Genomic DNA, 19315 nt, shown 5'->3' with positions numbered 1-19315 from the left:
AATGCAATCAATACGTGATAAATACAGAAAAAAATGAACTACAGTAAGTAATATATTTATATTAAAAGTTAAATTAAAAATAGTAGTGCAAAAACAGAAACAATAAAAAGTGAGGTAGTGTTCCTGGGTTTGATAATCAAGGACCCCCACCATTTAAGACGTGCTCTCTTCTCACTGCTGAAGAAGGTGCAGGAGCCTCAGGATCCATAGCACTGGGTTCAGGAACAGTTATTACCCCTCTACCATCAGACTCTTCTTTCTTTATTTTTCAATCTTTTTATTAGTTTCATAATAATAAACATACCATAGTATTGATACAAAGTTATTGGGAATACATTGTTGTAGTTAACATAGTTAAATATAAGCCCAGTTGACACATGAGTGTTAGATCTCCCAATCATACAGGATACAGATGAACAATATAAAACAAAAAAAATCTAAAAAAAAATGAAAAAGGAAAAAAAAAATATCCCCCCAAAAAACTAACCTAAACAGTGTTAATCAACTAAGCTAAGAAGAAAAAAAAGACATGGGCTGTTATGTAACATCATAAAAAAAGGAACCATTAGTTTCGTCGACTCCGTTCCTCTCAACATAAATTACAAAGAAATAGAATAAGTTTGGAAAAGATCAAATTACATCATATGAAAATGTTGAATTTAAGTCTTTTCAAATTTAATAAAGGGATCATAAGCAACACTTCTAATTTTTTCCAAGTTTAAACACAACATAGTTTGAGAGAACCAATGAAATGTGGTGGGAGGATTAATCTCTTTCCAGTGCAGCAAAATGGATCTTCCAGCCATTAAAGTAAGAAATGCAATCATCTGACGAGCTGAAGAGGTTAAATGATTTGATTTTATCATTGGTAACCCAAAAGTAGCAGTAATAGGGTGAGGTTGTAAATCTATATTCAAAACAGTTGAGATAATATCAAAAATATCTTTCCAATATTTTTTCAACAAAAGACATGACCAAAGCTATCTCGGAGTGACATCTATCACATATAGGATTTATATGAAAATATTAATGAGATAATTTATCCTTAGACATATGAGCCCTATGCACTACTTTAAACTGTATCAACGCATGTTTAGCACATATAGAGGATGAATTAACTAATTGAAGAATTTTTTCCTATTTCTTAATCGGTACAATAATCTTAAGTTCCCTTTCCCAATCAGTCTTTTATTTGATACGTCTGGACATATTTTCATAATTGTATTATAAATAATTGCTATTACACCTTTCTGAAGGAGATTTAAATCTAAAATATTTACAAAAATATCAATTTAATATAAATTACCATCAGACTCTTGAACCAGAGGGGATAACTTCACTCACCCCATCTCACAACCCATGGACTCTTCATCTCATGTTCTTAATATTTATTGCTTATTTATTTTGTTTGTTGTCTTTTGCATGTTGGTTGTTTGTCCATCCTGCTGGGTGTGGTCTTTCATTGATTCTATTGTGTTTCTTGGATTTACTGTGCATGGTCACAAGAAAATGAATCTCAGGGTTGTATATGGTGACATATACGTACTTCAATCATAAACTTGCTTTGAACTTTGAAAGCAGAGGTTTCCCAGTTAGCCTAGAAAAATATGGAAATCCATTATTAAAGTAATAATAACAAATCTTAAGATTAGATTAGATTCAACTCTATTGTCATTGTACCGAGTACAGATACAAAGCCAATGAAATGCAGTTAGCATCTGACCAGAAATGCAAATGAATAGTATTATTTACAAAATAACTGCAAATAAGAAGTAAGTGCTACAGCATACAAATATAAAAGTACGGAGACAGTACAATATGGGTGCAATACTGTTTAGCGCTGTGATGTGAGGTTCAGCAGGGTCACAGCCTCAGGGAAGAAGCTCTTCCTGTGCCTGCTGGTTCAGGAGCGGAGGCTCCTGTAGCGCCTACCGGATGGGAGGAGAGTAAAAAATCCATGGTTAGGGTGAAATGCATCCTTGATAACGCTTTTCGCCCTGCCCAGGCAGCGTTTATGGTAGATGTTCTCAATGGTGGGCAATTGGGTGCTGATAATCCGCTGGGTAGTTTTCACCACCCACTGGAGTGCTTTGCAGTCCGATACGGGACAATTGCCATACCACACTGAGATGCAGTTGGTGAGTTAGTCCAAGGTCCAATTGCAGAGGGATGAGCTGATACCAAGCTGGCGAAGTTTGGCGATCAGCTTGGAGGGGATCACAGTATTGAATGCCGAGCTAAAGTCAATGAACAGCATTCTGACGTAAGAGTTGGGGCAGTCCAGGTGGGTCAGGGTAGAGTCAAGTGCCATGAAGATGGCGTCCTCTGTAGACCTTTTGCTGCGATAGGCAAATTGATGGGGGTCCAGGGTAGTGGGCGGACAGGATTTCAGATGTGATAGAACCAGTCTCTCAAAGCACTTTGCAATGCTGGGGGTGAGCGCAACTGGGCGGAAGTCATTCAGTTGGATAAGCAGCTTCAAAATGATTTTATGATATTGTTAGACAAGTTTGTTCAAGTTCGTTGAAGATTTATCAAACAGAGTAGGAAGAAATTGTTTCTGACCCAAAATGTCAACAACCCCTCCCCGCTCCCCCCACCCCCAACAGATGTCCCTTGACCCACTGAGTTCCTCCAGCAGATTGTTGGTCCATAATCCTGCATCTGCAGTCTTTCGTATCTCCAGGAAGAAATTAATTTCTGAATTGCTAGTAACCAGGACTACAATGATCAGTGCTGAGACCTCAACTATTTACAGTCTACAGAGTACACGGTCACATTTGTGATGGCATAAAAGTAAGTGGGTTATGACAATATGAGGAGGACACAAACAGCCTGACAAGGGAAAGAGATAGATTAAATGAGGGGGCAGGAACTTGTCACATAGTGTATAATGAGGGCTAGCCACTTTAGAGGAAAAGGAAATCAAATTGTAATTTAAATGGAGAAAACAAAAGGAAATTTTTTAAACCCTGCAGATTCTGGAAATCTGAAATGAGCAGAAACTGCTGGAAACACTCAGCAGCTGAAAAGGTGGAGGAGGGATGTGTGGAACAGAGGGAATATAACTGGGGTGATTTAATGTGCCAATTAGAAGGCAACTGTGCTTCTTTGTGTTGTGTTGGCAAGGGTGATGCTGTGGGGCATGCCTGGTAGGTGAAGCTACCTGAGACAGAAAACCTGAGCCAAAATGATGCCAGTCAGAAATGGCCAGCTCCAGTGCAGACAGGAAGGAGAGTGTTACTGATAGTTGGAAAATTCAATATCGAGTCCATTGAGAAAAACTTAAATATTCTCATAATCCTGGGTGGGGTGGATGCAATGTCAATTTATCCAATGACATCAAATGCTTCACCTCAATGTAAGTGAACATGCAAGTGAAACAGGCTATTAAAGGAAGCAAACAGTATGCTTGCTTTTAAAAGCAAAAGGATTTAAATAGAGTAAAGATGTGTTACCACAATTTATAGGGCTTTCACGGCACCACACCTGGAGTATTGTATATCAGTTTGTGTCTTTAATCCAAGGAAGCATTTCCTGCTACAGGAGGAATGTGGCAAAGGTTCACCTGACTAGGTTTGTGGGATGGTTGGTACATCACATGTAGATTGAATAGGCTGCTCCTTCATTCTCTAGAAGAATAATGAGCAATAACCTTACTGAAATAGACTAACTTCTGAGGGAGTTTGACAATTCCCTCCAACATTGTACAGATTGGTTCAGTAATTGGTTGATAATTATTAGCTTTTCCCTTCTTGATCTTATTTTCTTTTTCTTTCTGTATTTTGCTCTCTATGTAGCTCTCAATAAAGTAGCTTGCCATAACCTTGAATGTGTACAACACCTCCTTTGTTTCTGGATACCTCTTGCTGCTGAATCAGGAAAAAAGGAATGAATTTCAAAATATTTTCATTACAATTCTCAACAGCAGTGAGCAAATAGACCTGCAATTAATGGCATATTTCACTGTACCACATCTCCAACCAGAATACAATTAAAGAAATATAAATGCTGAGTCGGGACAATTTGGATTTGAAGTGAGTCTTGGATTATTGTGTAAACCACGGAACTATATCTGGAGCCGGCCTGGCGGTAAACAGATATTCTATCCAATTATTCCCCAGGACCCTCAGAACTGCAGCAGTCAGAGAGATGTCAAGTGTCCCAACAGGCACTGGGACAACACTGGTAGCTGAAGAGGGAGGAGCAAAGCTGCAGAGGGAAGGCCAGGTGTTGTACACCTGGCCTGGGTCAACACAAAAACTTTGCTGAATCAGTTTCACAGTATCCCACTGACCTGGAGAAGAGAACAAGCAGATGAGGCTAGCTTGGGAACTGATAGCTTGTGAGAGGGAGTCTGATGAACCACAAAAGACCAGACACACTGATAATTAAGGAAATAATGGTTGAACAGCAGCAGCAACAAAGGGTGACAGAAACGTGTACTTATGCCTAGACTTACAGCTATATATTGGCTATAAAGAACTAAGCAATATATGAAAGGTAGATAAAGATAAAAGTCAGCTTTATTTATCACATGTACAAAGAAACATACGGTGAAATGCATCATTTGCGTCAACAACTGATAGGCTGAGCATGTCACCATGCTTCTGCCGCCAACATAGCATGCCCACCGCTCACAAGCTGTAAATCTTTGGAAAGTGAAACGCATGTGGAAACAGGGAGAACGTACAGACCCCTTACAGGCAGCAGTGGGAACTGAGCCCAGGTCTTACAGGTAGCACCATACAGCATTGTGCTAACTGCTACACCACTGTGGTGCCCTTACACAAAGAAATGCATAAATACGGGATGACCAGCAGCAGCGACACTGCAGACCAACCGCTGAAGACAACCCTGAGTCAGAATCAGAATCACATGTCATGACACTTGTTGTTTTGCATCACCAGTACAGTGCAATACATAAAATACTAATGTAGAGGTAGAGGTAGAGAGATAAAGTCATGCAAAAAGAGAACAAAAATACTGAGGTAGTTTTAATGGTTTCATTATCCATTCAGAAATCTGGTGGGGAAGAAGCTGTTCCTGAAGTGTTGAGAGTGTCTCTTCCTGTGCCTCCTCTCAGATGATACGAATGAGAAAAGAAGATGTCCAGAGTGATGGGGGTCCTTAATGATGGATGCTGCCTTTCTGAGGCATCGCCCTTTGAAGATGCTCTCGATGCTTGAGAGGCCAGTGGCCATGATGGAGCTGGCTGAGGTTTACAACCTTCTGCAGCTTTTTCCAATCCTGTACAGTGGCCCCTCTATACCTGCCAGAGATGCAACCTGTTAGAATGCTTTCTACAGTACATCTGCAGAAATACTAGAGTCTTTGGTGACATTCCAAATCTCCTGAAACTCCTAATGAAATATAGCCACTGGCATGCCCTCTTCATAACTGTATCAATATGTTGGACCCACAGTAGATCTTCAGAAATGTTGTCTTGAAGCTGGTCAGCCTTTCCACTGCTGACCACTCAATTCAATAGGATTCATCTGTGTTTCCTCAACTTCCCTTCCCTGAAGGCCACAACCAGTTCCTTGGTCTTGCTGTCATTGAGAACAAGAATGTTGCAGCCACACCACTCAACCAGCTGATCTATCTCACTCCTGTATGCCTCCTCTTCATCATCTGAAATTCTGCCAACAAACGTTATCAGCGAATTTATAGATGGTGTTTGAGCTGTGCCTAGCCACGGTCGTGGGTGCAGAGAGAGTAAAGTCACAGGCTAAGCGCACAGTTGAGATGCGACAGTTTTGATTGTCAATTAGGAGGAGATGTTACTTCTGATTCACACAGACTGGTCTCCCAATGGGGAGGTCAAGGATCCAGTTGCAGAGGCCCAGGTTTTGGACTCAGAAGAACTCACCCGCTCTTGATGAATGTTGTAATATCTACATATGGGCTGTATGTCTTGGAAATTATGGAGATAAACTAAGAAGATGTGGAACTACAAGAGCTGTGGAACTATGAAGTTCATTAACTTTTTGAACTCTGTAGTGAATCTTTGAGTTTGATAAGTAAAGTACATCTATTAGGCGGTGTCATAGTCTGCTGTGTTTTATCTGCTCCATTTAATTGACAACAGATCTCAAGGCCAAAATACAGAATATGAAAGTAATTATTATTTCTCCATAAACAGAAGGAAGTTGTTATGACAACTTGCATGGATGGAATCAATCTTAACTATTTCTGGGTGTGACTGACAGGTGAATTTGCCAATCATTTACTTTGTAGCACCAATAACTCCAATCATAAGACCATTGCAGAAAAATAAAATTTCTCTTTGATCACAACGTGACTGCCTACTTGTCAATGCCCTTTCACAACTTTGGAAATGTGAGGGAAAACTCCATTTAAAAAAAACATAGCTTGAAAGGTCCAACCATATACGTCACCTTGCCTCAGCGTAGACAAGAAATCCAGAGCCAAGATCAACTTGTGTCAGTTCTCAATTAATATCTGTAATCCCGGGAGAACCACTCAAAAGACATAAAATATTAGAGTAAGCACCCACATACGGTCCTGTGCAAAGGTCTTAGGCGCATTATACAGCTAGGGTGCCTAAGACTTTTACACACTACTGTAGTAATTTTATGTATTGCACTGTACTGCTGCCACAAAAAAAAACAGATTTTATGACATACGCGAGTGATGATAAACCTGATTTTGATATGGGTCTCTGTTGTGGACTGAGAGTGGGAAGGGGGCAGGGAGAGGGGAATCATGGTTGGAAAAAGGGGAAGGGAGAGGGAGGGAGTGGGAAGTAGCAGAGAGACATTCTGCAATGATCAATAAACCAATTGTTTGGATTCAAATAACTTTGCCTGGTGACTCAGGGCTGGATGTGTCTGTGCGCATGCACCCAGTCGCATTCCTGGCACTCCTTCTCTGCCACCTTTCCCACACCCCTCCACCCTCATCATTCCCAATATCCTTTGCTCTTTCCAGATTTACAGACTCATTCTCCGCTGCACGTTAACAAATACAATACTGTGAAAAAGCCTTAGGCACCCTAGCTATATCTACCTAAAGACATTTTGCGCAGTACTGAACCTGGACTGTAAAAACAGAATCAGGCACAGAAAGACACAAATAGCCAGATGCACATACACACAGAGACAGATACGAATACCGTACACACACACACGCTTACAAAGACTTAGACTCAGATTTATTTATCACATGTACATTGAAACATAGAGTGAAATGCGCCATTTGCATTAATAAACGACACACCCAAGGATGTGCTGGGGGCAGCCTGCAAGTGTTGGCATACACTCGGGCACCAACAGAGCACGCTCGCAATGCTCAGCAGAACCACACAGAACACAACAGGCAACAAAGCAAGCTCCAGGGCAGGCTTCCAGCCTGCAGTATCCAGGCCTCAGCCATCGGGCTTCGTCGTCTGATTGACCTTCGGGCTTCAATCCTCAGTACCAACACCTGGGTTAGCCGATGATGGGACCCCGAATCCCAGGGTCAATCTCTGGGAAATAGACAAATCCACACTGACAGTTATGTACACCACGACAGAAACCGACACGTGTATGCTCTTGATTTTAAATATTAGGATTAAATCCTCTGTCTCCAGTGTCCCAACTCAGCGATGGTGGAATTGTGCGCATTCGCCTTCACATGTTCAGCAAGTCCTGCTCGAGTCTGTTGTGCTGCTGACAGTGTCCACACAGCTCTCAACGTCCCTTCGTCGCTGCTCCTCTCTATCCTTCCTGCAGAGCTCCTCAAGATCTGCAGACAAAGAGACACATATCAATGTCCAGTCTGCATGCCAGAGGAACACTGGCAGCAAGGGACTGGGCCACGTACAGGACTGGTACAGCACTGCCAGCAGCACGTGCTGCAGACGTTTCAATTTCATTGCATTTGTTCTGTGTATTATACACGTGAATATTATTAGCGGTGGGAGCGGTAGGAGCTAGACTTGTGTTCTCACTGGCCACTCAACTCTGTGCACAGCCCCAGAGACATTGCCCTTCAAACACTCAGTAATTCCCCCACAGGTCTAGCTTGTCTCTGTATTCACTCTGCATGTAGGGCCGCTTTGTTGCTGCACCTCTCTCTCCTTCCCAGTGCCTCGAGATCTGCTGCCAAGCAGCTTTCAATTTAACTCGCTCACTGGATAAATGTGGAAAAAATCTGCAAAAGGTTCAATCAGTAATTTTGCAGAGAACTTAGTACAGACTCTTCAGCCCACTATGTTGTGCCAACCTTTTAACCTCCCCCGAGACCAATCTAGCCATTTCCTCCTACAAAGCCCTCCATTTTCCTATCATCCATGTGCCTACTTAAGAATTTCTTAGTTGTCCGTAACATATCTGCTTCTTCCACCATCCCTAGCAGGGTCTTCCATGCACCCACCACTCTGAGCAAAAAAAAAAACAATTACTTCAGACATCTCCCCTATACTTCCCACAAAACACCTTGAAATTATGTCCCCTCATAATAGCCCTTTCCACTCTGGGAAAAAGTCTCTGGCTATCTACTCTATTTATTCCTCTTACCATGAACTGTGCACCTCCATCCAGTTATCTCTCATTCTCCTTCAATAGAGAAAAGCCCAAGCTCTCTCAACCTATCTCCATAAAACATGCTCTCTAATCCAGTCAGCATCCTGGAAAATCTCCTCTACACCCTTTCTAAAGCTTCCACATCCTTCCCATAATGAGGCGACTAGAGAACTGCCTGTTTGCTTCCGAATCCAATGCTAACCTTTAAATTTCTGCTCAGGTATTTTTAACTCACATTACCAGTGGCATGAGGGAGGGGCCTGACAGTGTGAATGCACACTGTCTTTTCTCCCAGGGTTAGCGAATCGAGAACTAGAGGGCATAGGTTTCGGGTATGAGGGGAAGAGATAGAACAGGAACCTGAGAGGCCACTTTTTCACCCAGAGGGTGGTCAATAAATGGAATAAGCTGCCAGAGTAAGAGGTTAAAGCAGGAACATTAACAACATTAAAAGGCACTTGGACAGGTACATCGAAGGGAAAGGTTCAGAGGGAAGTGGGTCAAGCACGGGCAATATGACTAGATTAGATTGGCACCTTGGTCAGAATGAACCAGTTGGGCTAGAGGGCTGGTTTCTGTGCTGTATGTCTCTGTGCTTACATTGGCTTTCTGGGCTCCAATACTTCAACCTTGAATACCTGGCCTCAGCCGCCACTCTAACCTCCTCCAGCTCCGTAGTATTCGGAGAAATGCGCATTGTTCCAAGCGGCCGTTTGCCAGGTCAATGTCCCATGACTGCTCAATCACCAAGACCACAACCTCCTCCCTAAATGTCGCCATTTGTTTCTTTCCCCTATGCATTCTGCAATTAAGTTTTGTTTTAATCAAGTCTTCAATCATTGGGTTTGTCAATCACACTCCAGTAATAGCCAGGTCTGCTCTCCCTGGAGCTGAGGAGTCAAGTGGGCATGTGACTGAGGTGGAGAAGATTAATAAGGGGTATAGACAGGCAGACTGCAGGGCAGGCAACCTTTCCCTATATCAGAGAGGATGAGAACTAGAGGGCAAGGAGTACGGGATTCAGAGGTGTTACATACCCCGTAACTGGGTTGCCAAACCAGCAGAAATGGATCACTCAGTTGGAGTCTGGATTACTAGAACTAAGAAAGTTTTATTAAAGAAACAAGCAACACAGTACTCTAATCAAAAGGATAATAAATGCAACAGTTCAGCAATGATAGACACACATGTACACACAATTAGGATAACAAGATCAATCAAGCTCTATCGTCGTCTAGGGGTAAATGACCAGTTTCAAAGTGATGCAAAGTTCAGTTCAATTTAGTTCAGTTCGCAGTAATCGCTGCCGTGGGAGATGGAGAGTGGGGGGGGGGGAAGGAGAGAGAGAGCAAAACGAATGAATATTCAAACGGCTTCCACACAGACCTTCGATATTCTTCGCAGTCAGCTTTCGGGCGAGCTCTTTGTGATGTCTTCTGAGGTCACTGACCGTGACCCCTCCGTTTCCAGGTTCGATCATTTCTCTGCGGTGAACCTGGCACCCAGGCAAGGGCGGACACACACCAGGTTCCCCCTGATCGTGCCTTTCCACCCTGTGCGTCTATGGCTTGGTCCCGCAACCAGCCTTCCAAAACTTCCCACCGACTTGTGGGAGACGCACCGCTTCCAGGGTCCCGTTACCTCGGGGTGTCGTGTGTGTCTTGCCTTAGCGAACCTGTCCCTTTTTATCCCCCTGCTGGGGTATCGCCTGTCCATCACTTCAAATAGTTCAGGGTTCAAAGGGGGAGCCGATCTTGACAGCTCTCCTTCCGTTAAACTCTCCCGTCCCTTCATTAACATCTCCAAATGCTGCTCCATTGTTTTCCTTATCTCTCTTTCTCCTGAAGACAGGTGGCAGACCAACTGCTGATCCCACTGGTGCCAGCACAGGCCAGCTTAACATCTTAATCTATGTGTATTCTCGTCACAGAGACGAGTTGAAAAGGATCTTTTTCAGCCAGAGAGAAGTGAGTACCTGGAACACACTGCCTGAGAGAGTGATAGAAGCATTTAAGAAGAGCTCCTAATCACATGGATATTGAAGGCTGAGGGCCAAGTGCAAGAAGATGGGATTAAGATGGTGATCATGGACATGGTGGGCCAAATGGCCTGTTTCCATGCTGTAAAAACACAGACAGTATCCACGTGAAGTAACTGCGTATTGTTGAGAGTTTCTATTTCCTGTTGCTACTCAATGCAGCTCACAAGTTGCAAATGTTCACCGTACAAGTATAGGAAAAAAGCCACTCCCCAGTAAACCAAAGATAGAGAAAAAGAGATTTGTTTTAAAGATTAGCACCAAAACATACAGTGAATTGCATCATTTGCGCCAAATCAAAATCAGCAACGATTATTCTGGGCAGCCCACAAGTGTTGTGCCATGCTTCTGCCGCCAACATAGCATGCTCACAACTCACTAACCTGAACTCTAACCCATACATCTTTCAAATGTGGGAGGAGACCGGAGCACCCCGAGAAAACCCTTGTAGTCACAAACTCTTTGCAGACAGCGATGGGAATTGGACCCTGCTCGGTGGTCGCTGGCGCTGCAATGCAATGCAATGCACTTGCTGCTATGCAACAGTGTCGCTCCCCATGGTAGAGTGCAGGTGTCATGCCAAGAGAGTGTAATTATCCCCGGGACAATACCTGTCTGATGCAAATCAGATCTAACCTGGCACGAGTTAAACTTTACAAATAGGTCCCTTACTCCTGCCTGCTGAGTTTTAGCAGGAAAGAAACAAGTTTGGAGACTGGGCCAGGACAGGAGAAAGTTTGGCCGTGATGCCTTAGATGCCCAGATTCCCAGGCACCACCAACACGACAGAAATCCCATGTGGGTGAGCTGCTGGAAGGAAGGTTGGGTTCATGCAGGGGGAATCGAAAAAAGGACATTGAGCACCACAGCTAAAACTACATAATCTCCCCCAGAGGGGGCCACAAGCATACTCAGCTCGCCCGTATAATCCACTTAGAAGGCAAGCTCGACAGTACAGAAGGACACGGTTTGCACTTCAGGCAGTTCTTCAATAGAATTGTCCAATAACCCACCTCCCATCTCTCCTCACACTCCTGCCATTCAGCCTTTTCAATGCCCATTTCAAAGTACTGGCAATCCATCCCAACCAAGCCTTCAGAAAGTGCATGCCTTTTAAATGCAGTTCTCATGTCTTTCAACATAATGTACTTACAACATAATATAGCATGCCTGATCTTCTGGAATCCGTTCTCTTTGCCCAGACTGACGTCAATACCAAACATGAAGCGCAGCTCCTGCGGATAATCCTTCCGCTCCAGGTGCTTCCGGACTGGAATGACCCGCCCATTGGCATTGGGAGATTCAGACAATGCCTGCTGCATCTGGTACCAACACCAGGGGTCCTTGAGAAAGCTTGGTGTAATGATGAGGACCCAGCAATGGCTTTCTCTGACAGCCTGGCAGAGCTCAGTACAGATGGCACCCCCTAGGGCCAAGTCCCTGAGCTGCAGGAAGCAGCGCAGACCTTGCAGATGCAGTTCCAGAAAAGACACCAAGTCTTGCACATAGGCTACATCATCCTCAGCATGGCAAATACACACATCGTACTGTTTACTCCAACGAGCTTTACTGTCAAACCTCTGGGATGCGGTGGGATCAACAATGGGCTGTGAACTGCTGCAGTTGGACCTTGAGTTCTTACAAGAACTTTTTGCTCTGTCGCTTGGCTGAGGAGTGACGTTGGGACTTGGATTTCGGTTCTTATTCCTCTTTAAGTCTCCAAACCACCTAAAAAACCCTGTGTGTTTTTTAAATGAAATAAGAAACTTTGTCAGTGATTTTCTACATTCCTTATCTTATTTCCTCCTTCCCCTAAAGGACCCCAGCTCTCAATCAGGACCCCTCCATTCCTGCCAAGACCTCGACTACAAGAGTTGACAGACACGGGCAGCCCCGGGATTCAATCCTGACCTCTAGTATGGAGCTTGCACATTCTCCATGTGACCATGTGGGCTCCCCCGACCTTCCCACTTCACCTCCCTGCCCTACCAAATGTGCCAGTTTCCCTCCCACATCCCAACGATGCGTGGGTTGGTTTATTAATCGGCTGCTGTAAATTAGCCCTAGTGGCAGAATCTGGGGAGGGACTCAATGCGAATGAGAGAATACAATGGAATGAGTGCTTGATAGAGCATGGACAGTGGGGCGAATGGCCTTTTTCTGTACTGTATATTTTGACCATTCACAAATAAAAATTTCACAGCCAAATCCAATTCTCATTTTGCAACCATGAAGGAATACGATACAGCTGGAACCCCTGGCACATGTATCCAATATGACATACACAAAACTTTTGCTGGCCTCTGGAATGCAATACTGTCCATCAATTCTTTAAACCCCACCCATAATGATTACCTCACTGAGAGTGTGTTTATTTCTATTTCCTTGGTCTTTTATGAATATACACCAAAGCTTAAAATTTCACCTTCACATTTACTATGTGATTTATGAGGTACGATAACAAAACTATTTAGAAATTGTTATTTTTCAATTCTTTAATACTGTGACGTTCTGGGCAGGGGCGCGGTCAACAGCCTGCCCCTGCATTTCTAATGACCAGTACTGTTTATTGTTCCTGTGTTAAAATGCTTTTGTGGGATTATGGTGAGAAGTTCCAGTTCGTTTCTTGTTGCATTTTAGCTTGGGTTATACAGTTATTCGCTTGTGTATTTGTGGGTCACCCTATCTGTAACCGGGGTGTGTGATGGTCACCTTCCCCGTCTGTGTGAGATGGGTGGGCTTCACTCTCCAGGTCATGGTGACTGGACCGTTATCACAATAAAATTGTTGTTGAGTTAAAGAGCTTCCTCTTCTGTCATTATGGACCAAATGCTTGCCACAATACATAACTAAAATTAATATATTTTGAACAGGTGTTCTAAAATGCTTCATTTATTTCAATCTTTCTCATACTGTAAAAGTGAAACAATGATAACATAAATAAGCAAAAGGACTCATCCTTTATCCTTAAAAAATCAAAAATCATTTTTACTAATTCATTAATCAATGATAAATTTATCTTGAAATTACCATGACACAAGTAATTTTTTTAGATTAATAACAATTTGGGCACACACTCTCCAATAGGTTCATTACCCCTAGTCTAGACGTTGGCAGAATACACTGCTGCTCAAAAGACACAAAGTTTCAACAATCTAGAGTGTACAGTTCTACATTGTTCTGCAAGAATCAATTACAGGTTCTGGTGAGTGAGATAGTTAGGAGCAATGGGTTTGGGCTGCAATTTCTTCTCTGCTTGAAAGGTATTTCCTGTAACAAATAAACTCTTATTGGGCTTCCAGCCAGGTACCGTTATCAATTATAACCGGCGTTACGATGACAAGCTCTGCCATCTTCATCAGGGATGCCGCCTGAGCATGTCTAACCCAGTGGTATTTATACCACTACAGTCTGTCCCCACTGTTTACAATCGAATTCCAGTCCTTGCTTAAAACAAGACCTTAATCCTTGTTAAAGTTCTTTACCTCTAGTTTTATTTCAATGGCTTCCTTCACCAGGCGGTCCCAAAAGCCACTAGTGCAGCACAGCAGTTTTGTGCTGTCGAAGTCAAACCTATGGTCAATCCTGATTGGATGAGGACTAACCAATCAGGAGGGATGGACAATTTGGGTATGAATACCACAGGACTAGACATGCCCAGGCATCATTCTTGATGAAGATGACAGAGTTGGTCATCGAAACGTCGATTATAATTGATATTTGTGCCTGGCCGGAAGCCCGAGAAGAGCTTATTCTTCATACAGGTTGGAAAAGCACTAGATCCGTATTTCCTGTAAATTACAAGCCAGTATAATGTGTAACTGAGATTGCTACCTTTAAAACTTGGTAAATAAAATGATTAAAAACAGCTAGCTGCAAAGCAAATGATGGGTGGTGGTTCTAACATGTGGAGACCACATGATTAACTGTAATTTATTTATTTATTGGGATACAGTGGGGAACAGGTCCTTCAGGCCCTTTGAGAAGCACTGCCCAGCAACTCACTGATTTAACCCGAGCCTCAACAATTTACAATGACCTACTAACTGGTAAGTCTTTACACTGTGGCAGGAAACCAGGGGACCCAGAGAAAACCCACACATTCCACAGGGAGGATGACGTTGGAACTGAATTCCAAACTACAACACCCCGAGCTGTAATAGTGTCGCACTAAGCACTATGCTACTGTGGCACCCCTTACTACATGTGTAGTAAGTTTCTACTGCTGGACGAGCTTCAGGAAGTTGCTAGAATCCAATTAAAAAGTAGAACGACAATTCTTCCTCTCTGCCATCTTTCGTTTCTTCCTCTTTTGCACTTTTTAAAATTATAGGCATTGCACTGTACTGTCACAAAAGAAGTTTCATAACATATGTCAGTGATTATAAACGATTCTGATTCTGAGGTGTAATTTGGTAGAGTTAAAATGATCAGAGAACTGGACGTGTGGCCTTAAAAGACAGGTATGGGAGAATAGCATTTAAACACCAGAATCCAGGCTGATGCCCCAGTTTAACTCCCAAAGGACTGCTGTCTTTTGGATGGATTGTTAACTTCAGATCTCCACTGCTCCCTCAAGTAGACCTAGAGGATTCTGTTCAAACACAGGCAGGGGCACCTCCCTTATGTTATGACTAATATTTATTATACAACCACAATCTGGCCATTATTACCTTGCTGTTTTGAAGACTTTACTGCATTAACTTGGCAGTTGCAATTCAGTTTAATACTGGCAATGTACCAAGAGTCCATTGATGGCTATGAAGTACAATAAGACATCCTAAATGGAATGAGAAAGTCACGGGAGATTTCAATATGCAAATAGATTGGGAAAATCAGATTGGTGTTGGATCCAAGATAGGAAATTTGTAGAATGACTATGAAATGGCTTTTTAGAGCAACTTGTGGTTGAGCCCCACTAAAGAAAACAGTTCTGGATTGGGTGTTGTGTAATGCACCAGATTTGATTAGGGATCTTAAGATAAAGGAATCCTTAGGAGTCAGTGATCATAATATGATGAAGGAACAGAGATGAGGAGGAATTTCTTTAGCCAGAGGGTGGTGAATTTATGGAATCAATTGCCACAGACAGTCTTGGAGGCCGAATCATTGGGTATATTTAAAGCAGAGTTATTGGTTATTGATTAGTCAGGGTGTCAAAGGTTAGGAGAGAAGGCAGTAGAATGGAGATGAGAGGTATAATAAATCAGCCACAATGAAATGACAGAGTAATTTTGCTCCAATTCTTATGAGAAAGGTACTCTGAGATGACATTATTTTGGAAGGGTTCAAAGTGAATTTATTATCAAAATATGTATATGTCACCTTGAGATTCATTTTCTTGAAGACATTCATAGTGGAATAGAGAAATATAATAGAATCTATGAAGAACTACACACAAAGACTGACAAATAACCAACTTTCCCTTGTGCTAGGACAGTTCAGAACCAGTCTCTTGTCCTCCCTCTGCTTGAGTACAAATGGCTTCATTAGATCTACATATTTATAATTTATATGTGCACAACTTGCTCTTAATGTTTTTCTTGCGAATGCTGCTTATAAGATGCTATGAGCCTGTGATGCTGTTGGAATTATTCTTTTCATTACGCCACTCTGTACTTGTGCATAAGACAATAAACGCAAATTTGAGATATTTCAACAAAATATACTTACGAGCCATATGTTATTGAGCGTAACCCTATTACACACAACCAAAATGTAAAGGTCAATAGAGGCAATTTGTTCCCCGGCTTTCACTTTTGCTTACTAGCGGAAGATCCTCTTGTCCGAATACAGAAGATTGGTGAGTTCTCCTGCAAAGCAGGATGAGACAGTTAATGAAGTTCTGCAAATTGATAACTTACATCAGCACTCCCGTAAACAGATTAATTTCCAATGACGAGAGGTTTACGCTGCAAAACCGTTAAAACACTAAGACGATGCAGAAGAATAGCATAGAAATGGAACATCTTCACTAACACTGACAGAACAACAGGGAAAACTTTACATCATATCTATCCCAAACATTGGCAGTTTAGTAGTTCAGTATAAAGACTCCAAGAACACCTCCCTCCTCAGTGATGGCAGTGTTAAAGAAATGTGTGAAGCATTTGCGAACGTTTTCAAATAAGTGTCAAATAGTGATCTATTCCTGGCAAATCAAAGGCCTGTCTCCATCAAAACAGCAAAAGTGGCACAGCGAGTAGAGCTGCAGCCTCACGGCAACAGAGAGCAGGATTCAATCCTGACTTCAGACGCGCGTGGGGGTTTCTCTCACAAAGGGTCTCAACCCGGAACATTGACTGTCCATTTCCCACCTCACTTGCCGCCCGACCCGCTCGGTTCCCCCGGCTTTCTGTGCGTTGCTCCACGCTTCCAGCATCCGCACTCTCTCCGCGTCGGTACAACTCAGGGAAACGTGGGCTGGTTGGTTAATTAGCCGCTGGAAGTTGCCTCAAATGTGTGAGTGAGTGCCGGCATCGGAAGCAATCGACAATACTGTAGGACTGGTGCCATGGGCGACTGATAGTCCAAAGAAAGGCCTGCTGATTGCCTGGTTTCCATGCCGAGGAGAAGGAGACACCATGCCCCCATAAAGTCCCCGTGCACGCGGGTTAATAACCTTTCGCATTCTTCTTTAAAACCCGGCAAAGGAAGAAATTTCGGTAAATGCAAAAAAAATAAAAAGACAGAAACTTGCTACAGGATACTTGCCCTGAAAGAAATATTCTCCATCTCGGCTGAAGCGGAAACCGGGCGGCTTGCCGTTGCCCCCGAGGCCGCCCCAGCACAAGCTCCAACCAACGTCAACCCTTGCCTCGCCTCTGCGGCACCCACTTCCTGAGAGAGCGGAAATTGCTTAGGGTGGAGGTTACGCGGTGAAAACGCACCTTCCCGACCTGGCATCGGGGGGCAGCGAAATAGCGGGCCTATGAACCCCCCACTTGGGCTGAGCTGCCTTCGCGAGTGAGTTTGTCATTGATGGGACCGATCGTCGGTTGCTTACAAAATCCGATCTCCTCGTACTTATTAGTCTTTTGGAATACTCTTGTCTTGTAAAGCAAAAACCCCTGAAAATTTAGGATGTCGTAAGATAGTGGCTGCGCTAATGTAATGTTTCCCGTGAGGAAACGTGAATAAGACGACGGAGTTTTGCTTTGATAATTTCATTGGACGAGACCGTATTTGCAGCGGTGATCTTGCGAAAGCAACTGGAAATAGTTAGACAACGCACACGAAGTGTTAGAGGAACTCAGCAGGTCAGGTAGCATCGATAGAGTGAAATAAACAGCCTGAAACGGGGATCGGCATTTGTGTGTGTTGCTCAAGATTATCAACATCTGCAGAATCTCGTGTGTTTCTGGAGATAGTTGGGACCAGGACACTACCCTGAGAAACTCTTGCAGTGTTTGTCATTTGTCAACTACAACCAGCTTCCTCTGCATAAGGAAGTGTGACCACAGCCTGACGTGTTTTCCCTTAAATTTCACATTTAAGACATTCTTACCAGGGTGCCTGGATACCACACCAGACTTTGAATAAAAGCAGCCCAAAGTCGTGTTTGTTGTCATGTCCACATATTTGCAGAAGCATCTCAGGCACATACCATTATCCCGCAAGAAAAAAACATAAAATTACACACAATTTTTAAAAGAAAGAATACAATTAGAACAAATAAAAACAAAGTTTACTTTAGTGCAGTGTTTACCGTGTTGCTAAATGATTAGGTGAAAAAGGATCTAGTACTTTCCAGGCATATGACAAATAAATCCTTCTTGCGTTTCCAGCTGGGTACAGGTATCAATTTTAACCAATGTTTCAATGACAAACTCTGCCATCTTCATCAGAGGTGATGCCTAGCCATGTATAGTCTGGTGGTATTTACACCCCCACCCCCCTTGTCCATCCTTCCTAATTAGTCCTCATCCAATCAGGTTTCCCTCTCCCACCTTGTTTACAACTGAATTCCAGTTATTAGAGCTAGACCTTCATCTTTGATGAAACTCTTTTTCTCTAGGCTTCCCAACATAGAGCAGTTCTTTCTACTTTGATTAACCGTGTGTAACTATTTCGGACCCGGAGAGTCTCCATGAGGAAATAAGATGACTACACATGATGTTCCTACAGAATGGCTACAATGTGAAGGAATCAATCAGGCTCTTAAAAGCCAGGAAACATAATGAGAAGGAACCCATCGCTACCACCTGTCTTTCTTATATTTCCACGGTCTCTGTAAGGATCGCCAGGACCATGAAGAAATACGAGATTAATACCATCCACAAACTCATAAGGAAGCTCAAGTCACAGCTTATATGGGTCAAAGATGACCTAGGACTCAGGACAGCTAGCATACAGGATTCCCTGTGAATGTGGAGCAGCGTATACCAACCAGATGGGACACACAGTGGAAACCCACATCAAAGGCGCATAGGAGGTGTATTCAATTTGGGTTACCCAGAGAAATTGGTGGTAGTAGAACATTGCATTTGCAATGACCATAGAATTGACTTCGGTGGCACTAAACTACTGTGCCACGCTAATGGCTTTTGGGACTGCCTGGTGAAGAAAGCCATTGAAATAAAATTAGACGGACAGAATTTTAACAAAGGAGGTCTCACTCTTAGAAAGAACTGAAACTTGATTGTAAACAAGGTGAGAGTGCGGAAACCTGATTGGATGAGGACTAACCAATCAGGAGGGCTGGGCAATGTGGGTATAAATACCACCGGACTAAACATACCCAGAC

General features: G+C 43.0%; 1 protein-coding gene across 4 annotated transcripts; it reads right to left on the bottom strand.

The window, feature by feature from the left end:
* Positions 1-129: 129 nt before the first annotated feature.
* tirap (toll-interleukin 1 receptor (TIR) domain containing adaptor protein) lies at positions 130-17727 on the bottom strand. 4 transcript variants are annotated; one of them, XM_072238423.1, is made up of 4 exons: positions 17284-17453; positions 16243-16382; positions 11723-12307; positions 130-1597 (listed from the first exon to the last, which is right to left on the bottom strand). In XM_072238423.1, the coding sequence occupies exons 2-4, from the start codon at positions 16247-16249 to the stop codon at positions 1593-1595; spliced, it is 597 nt and encodes a 198-aa protein (XP_072094524.1). In that variant the 5' UTR covers positions 16250-16382; positions 17284-17453; the 3' UTR covers positions 130-1592. The 4 variants fall into 4 exon arrangements, with proteins under 4 accessions (XP_072094524.1, XP_072094522.1, XP_072094520.1 ...); XM_072238421.1 differs by lacking the exons at positions 130-1597; positions 17284-17453 and adding exons at positions 4509-7752; positions 17460-17727; XM_072238419.1 differs by lacking the exon at positions 130-1597 and adding an exon at positions 4509-7752.
* Between the last annotated feature and the right edge of the window lie 1588 nt (positions 17728-19315).

This window comes from Mobula birostris, chromosome 20 (genome assembly GCF_030028105.1).
Source record: "Mobula birostris isolate sMobBir1 chromosome 20, sMobBir1.hap1, whole genome shotgun sequence".
In the NCBI taxonomy this organism is placed as follows: Eukaryota; Metazoa; Chordata; class Chondrichthyes; order Myliobatiformes; family Myliobatidae; genus Mobula; species Mobula birostris.
This window is presented reverse-complemented; position numbering and strand designations above follow the sequence as displayed.

Excerpts from the sequence above, each read along its gene's own strand:
- tirap (XM_072238421.1), bottom strand. Across the intron at positions 7,753-11,722 it reads CAGGCATGCTATATTATGTT|ATCTTGAGGAGCTCTGCAGG; the intron begins GTAAGTACATTA and ends CTTTGTCTGCAG.